Here is a 14414-nt window from a genome sequence, read left to right on the forward strand (position 1 = left end):
TTCAATAATACACTCCTTCATTTTCCCTGACAAAATGAACAATTCCACATTCTGCCACCTTACACTCCATTTGTCAGATGATTTACCCATTCTCATCACTTTGGACCCTCCATATGCCCTTATCACAATTTACTTTCCTCCTTATGCTGCTGTCAAATTTAACCACCATATCATTGGTACCTTCATCTCCCACAGCAAGAACATTACAGAAAATTATGAAAATCTCTGTTCTCAGAACCAAACACAGCGGCATCCACTTTTACATCCTGACAACCAGAAAAGACCCATTTATGCCGACTGTCTTCTTCCTGTTTTACATTCTCCACAATAACCTTTGATATGACACCATAGTAAATGTTCACTGGAAATCTAAACACAGCAGATCCACTTTTACCCACAGCACGTTATCACTGTAAAAAGAGGCCAATAAATAGATCAAACATGATATCCCTCTCACTAAACCATGTTGATGTTTACTGATTCAGGGATGTTTGTTTTAGGTGTCCTGTTATTATGCCAAATGATTAAAATCTCATTGACACAGTTTAAAGTTGTGCACAGGACTCATATGTCCAAGGATAAATTGGCTCGTTTTTATTCCCATATAAATCCTATGTGTGACAGATGTCATTCTGAGATAGCTTCTTTAACTCATATGTTTTGGTCATGTCCATTTTTGAAAAAATATTGGAAAGACATTTTCGATATTATTTCCATGGTATTGAACATTGATTTACAACCTCATCCTATTACTGCAATCTTTGGTTTACCAATGATGGAGTCAATTCATTTATCTTCTTCTGCTTGTCGGATGATTGCATTTCTTACATTAATGGCTAGAAGATCTATTTTGTTGAATTGGAAAGAAATTAATCCCCCTACCATATTTCATTGGTTTTCTCAAACCATGTTATGTCTAAATTTGGAAAAAATTAGAAGCGTCGTATACGACACTTCTATTAAATTTGAAAAGATTTGGAGGCCATTTATTCAATATTTTCACATGATGTAATTTGACCCTGTTCCAATCCTATTTGTTTTTCCGGTTTTGATCGGAGTTGGGGACACTGATGATTTTTTATCTTTTTATAGATACTATAAACAGCCCTTTTTTTTCTTTATTAGTTAGTGGTTAGTTTGTTAGATTAGTTTTTCTTAGGGTAATAATATATTTTTTTCTTTTTCTCTTTTCTGCTTTTTTTCAACATGATATACCTAGTTTTTTTTGTGTTTCGTTTATATGATATTTGTATCATTCATGATTTGGGAATACTTAACTATATTGTACTTATTGCTTGTGTATCCTTTTATGTTCATTTCAATTTTGTAAGTTTGTAATCCCAATATCTATGTATTAATCTTATCATGTAGATTTTAATACAAAGATTGAAAAAATCTCATCTGTGCTCTCAGAACCTGCTGAATCTGTATACCTCACATTCCCTGACCCAGTTCTACAACAGTTTAGTCCAGATGCATTCGAAATTTCCTCACTTCTCTAACTCTCTTCTCCTGTGCACTCCTGATCTTCATCTCTCCACCACTGGTGTGTGTGCTTTGATTTACCACAAAGACCAAACTCTGACTTTCCCTGTCTGAAACTCTGCACTTGTGCTCCTCCTTTCAAACCAAACTCTATGTTCAGTCCAGGGTCACCAGCATCGTTATTGTTCCCTGTGACTTGCTGACATATTATTGTGCAATTTGCCTCAGAAGCTTCACAGTACTTTTCATAGAAACATAGAAAACCTACAGCACAATACAGGCCCTTCGGCCCACAAAGTTGTGTCGAACATGTCCCTACCTTAGAAATTACTAGGCTTACCCATAGCCCTCTATTTTACTAAGCTCCATGTACCTATCCAAAAGTCTCTTAAAATACCCTATCGTATCCGCCTCCACCACCATTGCCAGCAGCCCATTCCACGCACTCACCACTCTCTGAGTAAAAAACTTACCCCTGACATCTCCTCTGTACCTACTCCCCAGCACCTTAAACCTGTGCCCTCTTGTGGCAACCATTTCAGCCCTGGGAAAAAGCCTCTGACTATCCACACAATCAATGCCTCTCATCATCTTATACACCTCTATCAGGTCACATCTCATCCTCTGTTTCTCCAAGGAGAAAAGGCCGAGTTCACTCAACCTATTCTCATAAGGTATGCTCCCCAATCCAGGCAACATCCTTTTAAATCTCCTTTGCACCCTTTCTATGGCTTCTACATCCTTCCTGTAGTGAGGCGACTAGAACTGAGCACAGTACTCCAAGTGGGGTCTGACCAGGGTCCTATATAGCTACAACATTACTTCTCGGCTCCTAAATTCAATTCTACGATTGATGAAGGCCAATACACCATATGGCTTCTTAACCACAGAGTCAACCTGCACAGCTGCTTTGAGCGTCTTATGGACTTGGACCCCAAGATCCCTCTGATCCTCCATACTGCCAAGAGTCTTACCATTAATACTATATTCTGACATCATATTTGACCTACCAAAATGAACCACTTCACATTTATCTGGGTTGAACTTCATTTGCCACTTCTCAGCCCAGTTTTGCATCCTATCAATGTCCCGCTGTAACCTCTGACAGCCCTCCACACTATCCACAACACCTCCAACCTTTGTGTCATCAGCAAACTTACTAATCCCTACACTTCCTCATCCAGGTCATTTATAAAAAATCACAAAGAGTAAGGGTCCCAGAACAGATCCCTGAGGCACTCCACTGGTCACTAGCCTCCATGCAGACTATGACTCATCTACAACCACTCTTTGCCTTCTGTGGGCAAACCAGTTCTGGATCCACAAAGCAATGTCCCCTTGGATCCCATGCCTCCTTACTTTCTCAATAAGCCTTCCATGGGGTACCTTATCAAATGCCTTGCTGAAGTCCATATACACTACATCTACTGCTCTTCCTTCATCAATGTGTTTAGTCACATCCTCAAAAAATTCAATCAGGCGCTTAAGGCACAACCTTATGAATTAATATAATTCATTATATTAATACCAGGAGCTGGAGGTTTTGCTATAATCTATAATCTGTGTTGAAAGTTTATTTGTGAAGTGGACTTGGCCAGAAAGTTCCTGAATGAGGACATAAGGAAGGAATAACAATATTTTGAAGTTTGTTTTATAAGCTGGAAAGGAACTTGGGGGTAAAAGCCACAGAGCTGAAAGCTGCTGTTGAATGAAAATGTTGTTGTAAGTATCCAACAGAGACACAAGGGAGACAGTCCTACTCCTTCCCAACTTTGCCACTGTCAGGATCATGGGGGGAACCTTTCCCTCGATCCTCAGCTCCAAACTGATTTTGTGTTACATTGAAGTTCAACACAATGTGAAACACAAATGAATTGAGTCAGCCCCTCTTAGGGCCCCTTCTGTTAAGGACCCTCCAGTGCCAGTTCAGAGACAATTCCCAAATATTTCCAGGCATTCTATGTCACTGCAAAACATCAGCTCATAACTGGAATGAACAGGACAACTTCACCTAAATGAATTGGGATAAGGTGTTGTTAATTCAGACGAGATTTAATTTGATACCCTTTTCTTTTGGAAGATATGTCACATTTCACTTGCTTGCAAATTTATATCCAAGTGTGTATTAAACAATGAAAGATACCTTTCAGTAACTCCCAGATCTCGGTCACATCCCAAAGTACATTGATATAAAATGAAGAAAGCTGAAATCCTACGATCAACACACAAATCACAACAAAGTCCAACGGTGAAAGGCCTGCAATTAAAAATAAATCAAATAAGCAAACATGTAACAAAGCTGCAGAGAAATGTCAATGAAAACTTCCAGTGGTTGCAACAACCAAACTCTTACACTGATGTCCCAGTGAGGGAAGATGCCAATTCCCACCCAGTGTGCCAACCCGTGACCCAGACCTGCACCAGCAGACCCTGTATAGATTAACAAGACTCTGAACTGCAGTGTCAGGCAAGAATGAATAATTCATGGTGCCCTCTCTATTTTCCACGTGAGTCTCCAGCCCAGTCTTTACATGTCACCTGCTGCCAATTTCTGCACTGGCTGCTCCTTCTGGTTCCAATGGCCAGACCTTAAGGAGTTCATTAAGGTCCGTAGTTTCTTCCTCCCAACATCCACAACAACTGATTATGGAGAAAACATAAATTTCACAGAAAGTTGCTGAAATTTCCATTCTAATTCTGACCAGTTTCCATTGTGTCTGCTATTCAGAACTGGAGCTCGATACCAATTCTTCACTGGTGGAAATTCATCACTGGCTACATTCAGTGTGATTGCAACCTAATTTCCCTCATTTCCTGATGTGGTCAACAGTCCATCGGGGAAGAAAACATCGAACACTCAGACACGTCAGTCACTGTCACCAGCTCCATCACTCCAGATGTTTGTGTTGGAATGTCAGATGGTGAACAGAGGAAGGAAACAGGAGTGTTTCTGACAGCTGCTTTGACTCTGCATATCTATTCACTGATGTACGTAGATAGAAAAATTCAGACAAATTCTGTGAATGGGAGCCACAGTGAAAATCTACTTTAACTCTGCCCACCATCTTGGTGAACCTTTTTCTGCACTCTTTCTAGTCTAATCACATTCTGACAGGCTGCATCACTGTCTGGTGTGGGGGGTGGGGGTCGGATACTGCAAAGGACCGAAAGAAACCTCAGAGGGTTGTAAGTTTAGTCGGCTCCATCCTGGGTACAAACCTACAAAGTACCCAGGACATCTTTAAGAAGCAGTGTCTCAGAAAGGCAGCGTCCATTATTAAGTAACCCCAGCACCCAGGCCATGCCCTTTTCTCACTGTTACCATCAGGTAGGAGGTACAGAAGCCTGAAGGCACACACTCAGCGATTCAGGAACAGCTTCTTCCCCTCTGCCATCTGATTCCTAAATGGACAGTAAGCCCTTGAACATGACTCACTTTCATTTTTTACACAATATTTAATCTATTCAATATACATACGCTGTAATTGATTTACTTATTTATTTACTAATATTATTTTCTTCTATATTATGTATTGCATTGAACTACCACTGCTAAGTTAACAAATTTCACGACACATGCTGGTGCTAATAAACCTAATTCTGATTATATAATATTCATTTATGATTACATTTATGTAATATTTATTTATGTCTGCAAGATTGAAACAGTATGCTCCAGGTGTGGCCTGACTAAAGATGGTACAGTTGTAACGTGATGTCCCAACCTTATACTCGATGCCCTACCGATGAAGGCAAGCACACCACGCACCTTCTTTACAATCCTGTCTGTCTGTGTCACCACTTCCAGGGAACAATGTACTTGTCCTAAGTTAATTACCATCTGCCATTCCTATGCCCACTGACACAGATGATCTTGGTCTTGTTGTACACTGAGACAACTTTCTTCACTGTCCACTATCACACCAATTTTGCTGTTGTCCATGGATTTACTGATCATGTCACCTACATTTTTGTCCAAATCGTTAATGTGAATGACAAACAACAGGGGACCGAGCACCAATCACTGCAGTAAACTATTTGTCATCCATTGCCACCTCTGCCTCTGACAACCAAGCTAAATCTGCTTTAGTGATGCTGGTTGGGAGAATTATTTTCTTGGATACTGGTGAGAACTTTGTTTCTCTTTAGGAAATAGCACCAGGTGATCCGTTACATTCTCCCAGGGAACATAAATGGTTCCTTGGTTTCATGTCTCATCCAAAGGCAGAGGTGCACTGGAGTGTTAAATTATCAGAGATTACACAGACCAGGACTGCATTCCCTGAGGTTTACTCAGGTGTAATTGGAGTTTTCAAGATATTAATGGACGATGGAAGCTATTTCCACACGTTGGGACTGAGAAACGTTACCACAGAAATTCCCTTACAAAGCACCGTTTTGATTCAGTGTTTTACAGTTGGGATTTACTTTTCCAGAGTGGAAATGCCCTCCACAGAAATTCAATAGTGTGCTGTGTACAGTGGTCATCCTCACACCCTAATGGGGTTTCCACATCCGGAACACTGGTGATGTCATTTCCTGTGCAACATCCTCCTGTCGGGAAACTGCAGTGTCATTAGACTGGAACTTGGAGATGCTCCTGACTACCTGCCATGGTCTCCTCTCAGTGAGTAAATGTAGCCTCAGTAACACCGTCTGAAGTCCCCATCACTTGTTTAAATGGCCAAGACCAGACTTCTGAAAATGCAACACTTCCCTCGCACTGGTTTGGGGGATGTGGGTCCTGTAGTTACTCCCCTCAGCTTGTCCTGAGAGGCTGATATTGAGCATCCCACTGGAATCTCTCATGATGGGAACTGGGTAGAGACTCCAGGAAACTAACCCAGAGACAATAAACTACTGGTCTCTGTGTGCTGACACTGTGATATCATTGTATGAACACAATTAAACCTCAATCAAATCCGGCACATCAGCAGCCCCTCAGGATTAGGGTTGATCTGTTTCCACCTCAGTACCATGGGTTCTGAAGTGAATATTATTATTATTATATAAATATTATGATTTAGCTGCATCATTCCAGAATAATAATTATTTTGCTCTCCTTAACATTTGTGTACAAGGAAACAACATTAAAAAATTCTGAATTAAACAATTGTGAATGATAAGAGTATTGGTCACGTACCTCCAACCACAGACCAATACACTAACACAATGTACATGGCGATAAGTGACAAAGTATTACAGATCCACAGGATTAGAAAATAAAATCTGTATCCCAGACGTCCTGTGGAGAAATAAAAAAAGCATGTGAAAGCCGTTAACAATCTATGCAGACTGATTATGACACTGGAGGCCATTCTGGACATCAATCAATGCTAGCTCCCCAGGAAGCAATCACAATCCCACCGTTGACCCTACTTTAACTGTTACTCTCTCACCCCAGTTGTTACCAATGGCAAACCCTCCATCTCATCTCCCCAAATGTAAAAGACATAACAGTAAATGTTCTTGGTGCGAACTGTTTTAAACCATCAGATCCAGCTGCACCTGATTCAGCATCATCGGTCTTCCTCCCCATCACTAAATTATTTGTTCAAAGATTAACCTGAAGTACAAGAATAATCCCTGATTTGCTCTTGTCTCTGTAATTTTGCTCCAACAACATGTTCGATGCCCATCGATGGGTGTGACTGAGACTGTCCACCTGTCTCTGTGGTTCCCTCTCATCCCTTTGCCCCCTGGATCAATGTTCCCAAATGTTCCTGTTGCCCTGGTGTTGAAATTGCATCTCTCTCTCACTGGATTCTATCCCATCTCAGTTCTAATTTCAGTTTATCTACAAAGCCACCGTGTGTCTGTGTCAGGCTTCGTGTCTGTGGACTCACTTTCATCAACTTCAGTTCTGAATGTTATCTGTTTAATTTTATTGTTTGTATTTTTTTCTACACATCGGGTGTTTGACAGTCTTCCTTTTAATGGGTTCTATTGTGTGTCTTTGTTTTGTGGCTGCCTGTAAGGAGACGGATCTCAATGTTGTATATCGTACACATACTTTGATAATAAATGTACTTTGAACTCTGATGTACCATCCCCATTCTAATCCTGCCCCTTCTTGTTCAATTGATCCTCTTCACTGCCAACTTCTCTTCCAGGGCAAATGTTAACTGACATTGTTAATGGTTCCTTCTCCTCAGATATTGATCCTCCTACTTTGAAATCTCCCATCGTCACCTCTCTGCATTTAAATAAAAGCAAAATCCTGCAGCTCAGCCATGGCAACATCACTGTCTGGTCATTCAAATCCATCCGGTTGCCTGGTGACTGGAGCTGAACACAATGTGTCCAAAACAATATAGTGACTGGAAAACCCCACGTGTTGAGAATCTGAAATACACTCAGTGGCCACTTTATTAGGTATACCTGTACACCTGCTCGTTAATGTGAATATCCAATCAGCCAATCATGTGACAGCAACTCAATGCATAAAAGCATTCAAACATTGTTATGAGGTTCAATTGTTGTTCAGACCAAACACTAGAATGGGGCAGAAATGTGATCTCAGTGACTTTGACTGCGGAATGATTGTTGGTGACAGATGTGGTGGTTTGAGAATCTCAGAAACTGCTGATCTACTGAGATTGTCATGCACAACAGTCTCTAGAGTTCACAGAGAATGGTCCAAAAAGCAAAATAAAACATCCAGTGAGTGACAGTTCTGTGGCTGAAAATGTTTTGTCAGAGAATGGCCAGACTGTATCAAGCTGACAGGAAGGTGACAGTAATTCAAATAACCACGTGTTACAACAGTGGTGTGCAGCAGAACATCTTTGACAGACAACATATCGAACCTTGAAGTGGATGGGCTACAGCAGCAGAAGACCATGAACACACACTCAGTGGCCACTTTATTAGGTACAGGAGGGAGCTGATAAAGTGGTCACTGAGTGTATCAGAGAAAATGCTGGAGGTACACTGCAGTAGAAGCAGCATTTGTGCAGAGATTTGATGTTTCTAGTCACAGAGAAGAGTGAGTGAAATCCTGAGAAATACAAGAGAAAGGAAAACAACTGAGTACGATACACTGCAGTTGCTGGAAATTTGGAATAAAAAGAATTCCGGATTTCCATTTCTGCATCTGTGGAGAGTGGTAAACAGAGTTTTGGTCACACACTCTGATCTTGTATCAGAAGTGGTCAGTTCGAACATAAACTGGAATGGCTGGTTATCTGAAATTGATGAATTCATTATTGCAGCTCCTGGGACTCAATGTGGAATAAGGGATGCTGCTCCTCAATGGGCTTTGCTGGAACTGGGGAAGAGGTTAAAGATGGGAAATCAGAGAGAAAACTAAAGTGATCGGCAACTGGAAGCTCACTGTTACCCTCGGTGTTCTGCAAAGTGGTCACACAACCTGTAACGGTTTCTCCAATGTGTAGGAAACTGCTGTGAGGACACAGAATTGGAAGTACAAGTCACTCACTGCTTTACCTGGAGGGGTTATACGTGTGCCAGGAATGGGGAAAGGGAAGAGGTAATAAAGCAGGTGTTGCATCTTCTTTGGTTCTGGGAGACAGAGGTGTCCCATGTGGAAAACTGCATTGGAAAGAGAGGTTCTTTCAAAATAAACTTTTGCAAACACACAAGAGAAATTGCCACCAAGTCTGAAAGAAAGAGCCACATGTACTGTACGCTCACCAGCAGGTCTGAGAGACAACTGCTCAATCCCCTGACACTAGATGGGGAGTAGAACTCCCTTCACAACTCTGCCCTCTATGTGAATGAGGCCCCCATTTCCAAAGGCACAGCCACCATCAGGATGAAAGGGCATCTTTCCCTCAGTCCCACCTCTAAACAGACTTGGTGACACAGTGAGATGAGACAACACAATGCAGCAAACACGAGTGAATGAAGACGGCTCCTCTCATGGCCACTTCTCCCAAATATCTTCTGCAGTTTGGTCAGAGGTGACTCCAGGACTGTTTCTGGTATTCCGTCTCACTGCAAAGCACCTCAAAACTGGGAAAAAATGGGCAATTGCACCCACAGGTCACAGGAACAGAGGGGAAGTGGGGGGAGGGGTCAAAGGTGTAATCGACTACCCACATTTTCCCTTGATTATGTTAAAGTTCATTCAGGTTTACTGGGTGGTGTCTGAAAGTTCATGCAGGAGCAAATTAATCAATGACAGATACCTCCGAGGGTTTTCCAACTCCACTGGTCCGGTAACACGGCTGAACGAAGAGATGGTCCAGAAATCACCTGTCCTGCAGTCAATACAGCGATCAGTATAACATCCTTGAGGGAAAGCCCTGAAATTAAAATTAAATTCAAATCATTAAACATCTCACGGGCAGTGGATGACAAATGATGCAACAACCATAATGTTCCATCATTTCCTGCCGAGAAGGGAATGTTCCAACCCCAGTCTAATCTCACCGATCTGTGACCCAGGCCGACACCAACTGACTCTACTCTGAGAATCATTAATCACAATGCATCGTTATACCCGTCAAGAATGGATTCTTCAGATTCATTTATTTATCAGATGTACATCACAACATACAATGAAATGTAAAGGCAACACGAGTGAATCTGCGGATGCTGGAAATAAATTTAAAAAAACACAAAATGCTGGCAGAACTCAGCAGGCCAGACAGCATCTATGGGAGGAGGTAATAACGACGTTTCGGGCCGAAACCCTTCATCAGGAGTGAAGTAACATGGGATGGTCAAGGGGGGATAAGAAGTGGGGGGAGGGATAAAGTAGAGAGCTGGGAAGTGATAGGCTGGAGGGAAATGGGCTAGGGGGAAGGTGGAGAATTATGGGAAATAAAAGAGAAAGAAAGGTAGGGCTGGAGGAAGAGATTATAGTGAGGAGGGAAAAGAGAAAGGGAACCAGACTAAAATAATAGATAGGGATGGGGGTAAGGGTGGGGGGCAGGGGTACCAACGGAGGTCAGTGAGTTGGATGTTCATGCCAGCAGGTAGGAGGCTACCTAGGCGGAAGATAAGGTATTGCTCCATCGACCTACGTGTGGCCTCATCTTGACGGTAGAGGAGGCCATGGACAGACATGTCGGAGTGGGAGTGGTCTGTGGAATTGAAGTGTGTGGCCACAGGGAGATCCCGCCACTGCTGGAGGACCGAGCGCCGGTGTTCGGCAAAACGGTCTCCCAGTCTGCGGCGGGTCTCCCCAGTGTATAAATGGCCACATCGGGAGCACCGGATACAGTATATCGCCCCAGTTGACTCGCAGGTGAAGTGGTGTCTCACCTGAAAGGACTGTCTGGGGGCCGGGGATGGTGGTGAGGGAAGAAGTGTGGGGGCAGGTGTAGCACTTCTTCCGTTTGCAGGGATGAGTGCCCGGAGGGAGGTCCGTGGGGAGGGATGGGGGGGGGGATGAATGGACAAGGGAGTCGCGTAGGGAGCGATCCCCACGGAAAGCTGAGAGTGGAGGGGAGGGGAAGATGTGGTTGGTGGTGGGATCACGTAGGAGGTGGCGGAAGTTACGGAGGATTATACGTTGGATCTGTAAGCTGGTAGGGTGATAGGTGAGGACCAGGGGGACTCTATCCCTGGTGGGCTGGCGGGCGGATGGGGTGAGGGCAGAGGTGCGTGAAATACGGGAGTCGCGATGGAGGGCAGAGTTGATAGTGGATGAAGGGAAGCCCCTTTCTTTAAAAAAGGAAGACATCTCCTTTGTCCTAGAATGAAAGGCCTCATCCTGAGAGCAGATGCAGCGGAGGCAGAGGAATTGAGAGAAAGGGATAGCATTTTTGCAGGAGACAGGGTAGGAGGAGGAATAATCTAGGATCGCTCCCTACGCGACTCCCTTGTCCATTCATCCCCCCCATCCCTCCCCACGGACCTCCCTCCGGGCACTCATCCCTGCAAACGGAAGAAGTGCTACACCTGCCCCCACACTTCTTCCCTCACCACCATCCCAGGCCCCAGACAGTCCTTTCAGGTGAGGCACCACTTCACCTGCGAGCCAACTGGGGTGATATACTGTATCCGGTGCTCCCGATGTGGCCATTTATACATTGGGGAGACTCACCACAGACTGGGAGACCGTTTCGCCGAACACCGGCACTCAGTCCTCCAGCAGTGGCGGGATCTCCCTGTGGCCACACACTTCAATTCCACAGACCACTTCCACTCCGACATGTCTGTCCATGGCCTCCTCTACCGTCAAGATGAGGCCACATGCAGGTCGATGGAGCAATGCAATACCTTATCTCCTGCCTACGCATAAACATCCAACTCACTGACCTCCGTTGATACCCCTACACCCCACCCTTACCCCCATCCCTATCTATTATTTTCGTCTGGTTCTCTTTCTCTCTCTTTTTCCCCCCTCACTATAATCTCTCCCCCCAGCCCTACCTTTTTTTCTCTTTTATTTCCCATAATTCTCCACCTTCCCCCTAGCCCATTTCCCTCCAGCCTATCACTTCCCAGCTCTCTACTTTATCCCTCCCCCCACTTCTTATCCCCCCTCGACCATCCCATGTTACTTCACTCCTGATGAAGGGTTTTGGCCTGAAAGGTCATTATTACCTCCTCCCATAGATGCTGTCTGGCCTGCTGAGTTCTGCCAGCATTTTGTGTTTTTTTATACAATGAAATGTATTGTTTGCATTAACAACCAACACAAGCTGAGGATGTGCTGAGGGCAGGGCAGCCTGCAAGTGTCACCACACACTCTGGTGCTACTTTCCACCTGATGTCAGGGGCTGCTACACAAATGCACATGTGGGCAGTTTGTTCTCATTGATCGGTGAAGTGCATTATCTGCCGATTGATCCATCCCAAGAGTAGGAAGAATGAGAAGAGCATACAAACTCAAGGAGCCGATTCTAAAAGGGTTACACCAACAAGACATTTGTTGAAAGGGTTAAGAAAGTAGCTTAACAAAGGTAGGATCTTTGCCTTCATGAATAGAGGCATAAAGTGGAAGAAGATCATTGTGAAACTTTCTAAAACCAGTCGTGATTGGGAGAAGAACAGAAAATATCTTGGGGATTTCTTTATGCACAGTAGTGGACAGGGTCTAGAATTTATCATCAGGAATAGTGAAGGGATATTCAACTGTAATTTCAAATGAGGGCTGGTTAATTATCTGAAAGAAAGAATTTACAGAGCTGTGGGGAGACGACAGAACAATAGGATTCAGTTGTTTGCTCAGTGATAGAACCAATCCATTCTTAAAGGGCTGAATGGCTTTCTTCTCTGCGATAACTGTTCTGGGATTCTGTGAACCCAATTAATTCAGCTTTTGCCTCTCTCTGCTGCAGCACTGATTTGCATCGGCTGCATTCAATAGCCCACCAATATGGTCTAAATGTTAACTGCAAAATGTCATTCATAAATGAAGCTCACCTTGCAACATTAAGGTGTAGTTTGTCTGGATGGAGCTGACAGGATTGGTTGTGATGCAGGTGTACACTCCACAGTCTTCAAATGAAGCGCTTGGGATAACCAGTGTTCTGTTTTCATCTGTTAGTTGGTGATGCTGGGAGATTTCCCCTCCATTCTTTTGCCACTGATACACAATCGAATCTCCAAAGACATCACAGGTGAGCTCGACCGTGACACCCAGTGATTCGATGTTGGTAAATATGGAAGCTTCTGACAGCTCATCTAAAGGAGAGAATATGAAACCATGATATTCCTATCTTGATGTAGAATGCAATCTTACCGTGTGACATTGTACCAGATATGTACAAAGGAACGAAAGCACAGTCGGTTCTACACACCAAATATATACACAACGATGGAAATAAAAGCCATTTAACCCTGCAACACTGCTCTGTCATTGCACAAGATCACAGCTAACCTGATGGTAGATATTCCCATCTCCCACGATAACAGTTCACCTCTCTGCTTATCCAGGATCTATCTACCTCTGCCTCAAAAATATTCAGATTCCAAACTATCTTCTTCAGAGCTGTGGAAGCAAAAACTCAAAACTGTTTCATCTCTGTTTTAGATGTTCATTTGCAAGTTCATAGACGTGCCAGTCAGAGCAGGAATAGGATGATGGTACAGATGAATGAGTGGCTCAGGAAGTGATGTTTGAACCTTTTCCCCATTCAGATAACAGTCCGCACTATTGTTCCTTTTACCAAAGAGCATTATCTTATATTTCCCAACACTATATTCCATTTGCCACTTCTGTGCCCACTCTTCCAATTTGTCAAAGTCCTGCCGCAATCACATTGTTTCTTCAGCACTACCTACCCCTCCAACTATCTTCATATCATCTGCAAACTTTGTCACAAAGCCATCAATTCCATTATCTAAATGACTGACAAACAATGTGAAATGTAGTGGTCCTAATACTGACATCCCCCCCCCCCACCCCCCAGGAACACCACTCATCACCGGCAGCCAACCAGAAAAGCCCCTTTTTCCCCCACTCACTGCCTCCTGCCTGCCAGCCATTCTGCTATCCATTGCTGAATCTCTCCTGTAGCACCATAGGATTTTATAATGTTAAACAGCCTCATTTGTGGTTGCTTATCAAATGCCTTCTGAAAATCTGAAAATATTTTGCATCAGTCTTCACAGTGAAAGACACTGCAGTATACCGGACATTCAAGAGAGTCAGGGAAGTGAAGTATGTGCAGTGAAAATTACAACTGAGAAGCTGCTCAGGAAGCTTAATGGTCTGAGGGTGGATAGAACTCCTGCACCTGATGGAATCGATAGATTCTGGCATCGTGCTGGATTACTCGAAAATTGCAAATGTTACTCTGCTATTTAAGAAGGGTGGCAGGCAGCAGAATGGAAACTATAGACCTGTTACTCTGACATCAGTGGTTGGGAAGTTGTTTAAATCGATTGTTAGGGATGAGATTACAGAGTGTCTGGAGGCACATGACAAGATAGACAAAAGCCAGCATGGTTTTCTGAAAGGAAAATCCTGCCTGACAAACCTGCTGCAATTTTTTGAGGAAATTACA

The 14414-nt window shown here is 43.4% G+C and overlaps 2 protein-coding genes across 2 annotated transcripts in view; both read right to left on the bottom strand.

Annotated features, from left to right (window-relative positions):
- The window catches only part of LOC140721498 (uncharacterized), a 366186-nt gene that overhangs the window by 31558 nt on the left and 320214 nt on the right, over positions 1 to 14414 (bottom strand). The window lies entirely within an intron of this gene.
- LOC140738401 (uncharacterized) overlaps positions 1 to 14414 on the bottom strand; it is a 78394-nt gene that overhangs the window by 18994 nt on the left and 44986 nt on the right. The window contains exons 4-7 of the mRNA XM_073065647.1: positions 12829 to 13089; positions 9639 to 9755; positions 6629 to 6730; positions 3629 to 3742 (exon numbers count right to left, since the gene is read on the bottom strand). Of these exons, the coding sequence (XP_072921748.1) occupies positions 3629 to 3742; positions 6629 to 6730; positions 9639 to 9755; positions 12829 to 13089 (594 nt within the window). The remainder of the gene's footprint in view (positions 1 to 3628; positions 3743 to 6628; positions 6731 to 9638; positions 9756 to 12828; positions 13090 to 14414) is intronic.

Source organism: Hemitrygon akajei, chromosome 2 (genome assembly GCF_048418815.1).
Source record: "Hemitrygon akajei chromosome 2, sHemAka1.3, whole genome shotgun sequence".
Lineage (NCBI taxonomy): Eukaryota > Metazoa > Chordata > Chondrichthyes > Myliobatiformes > Dasyatidae > Hemitrygon > Hemitrygon akajei.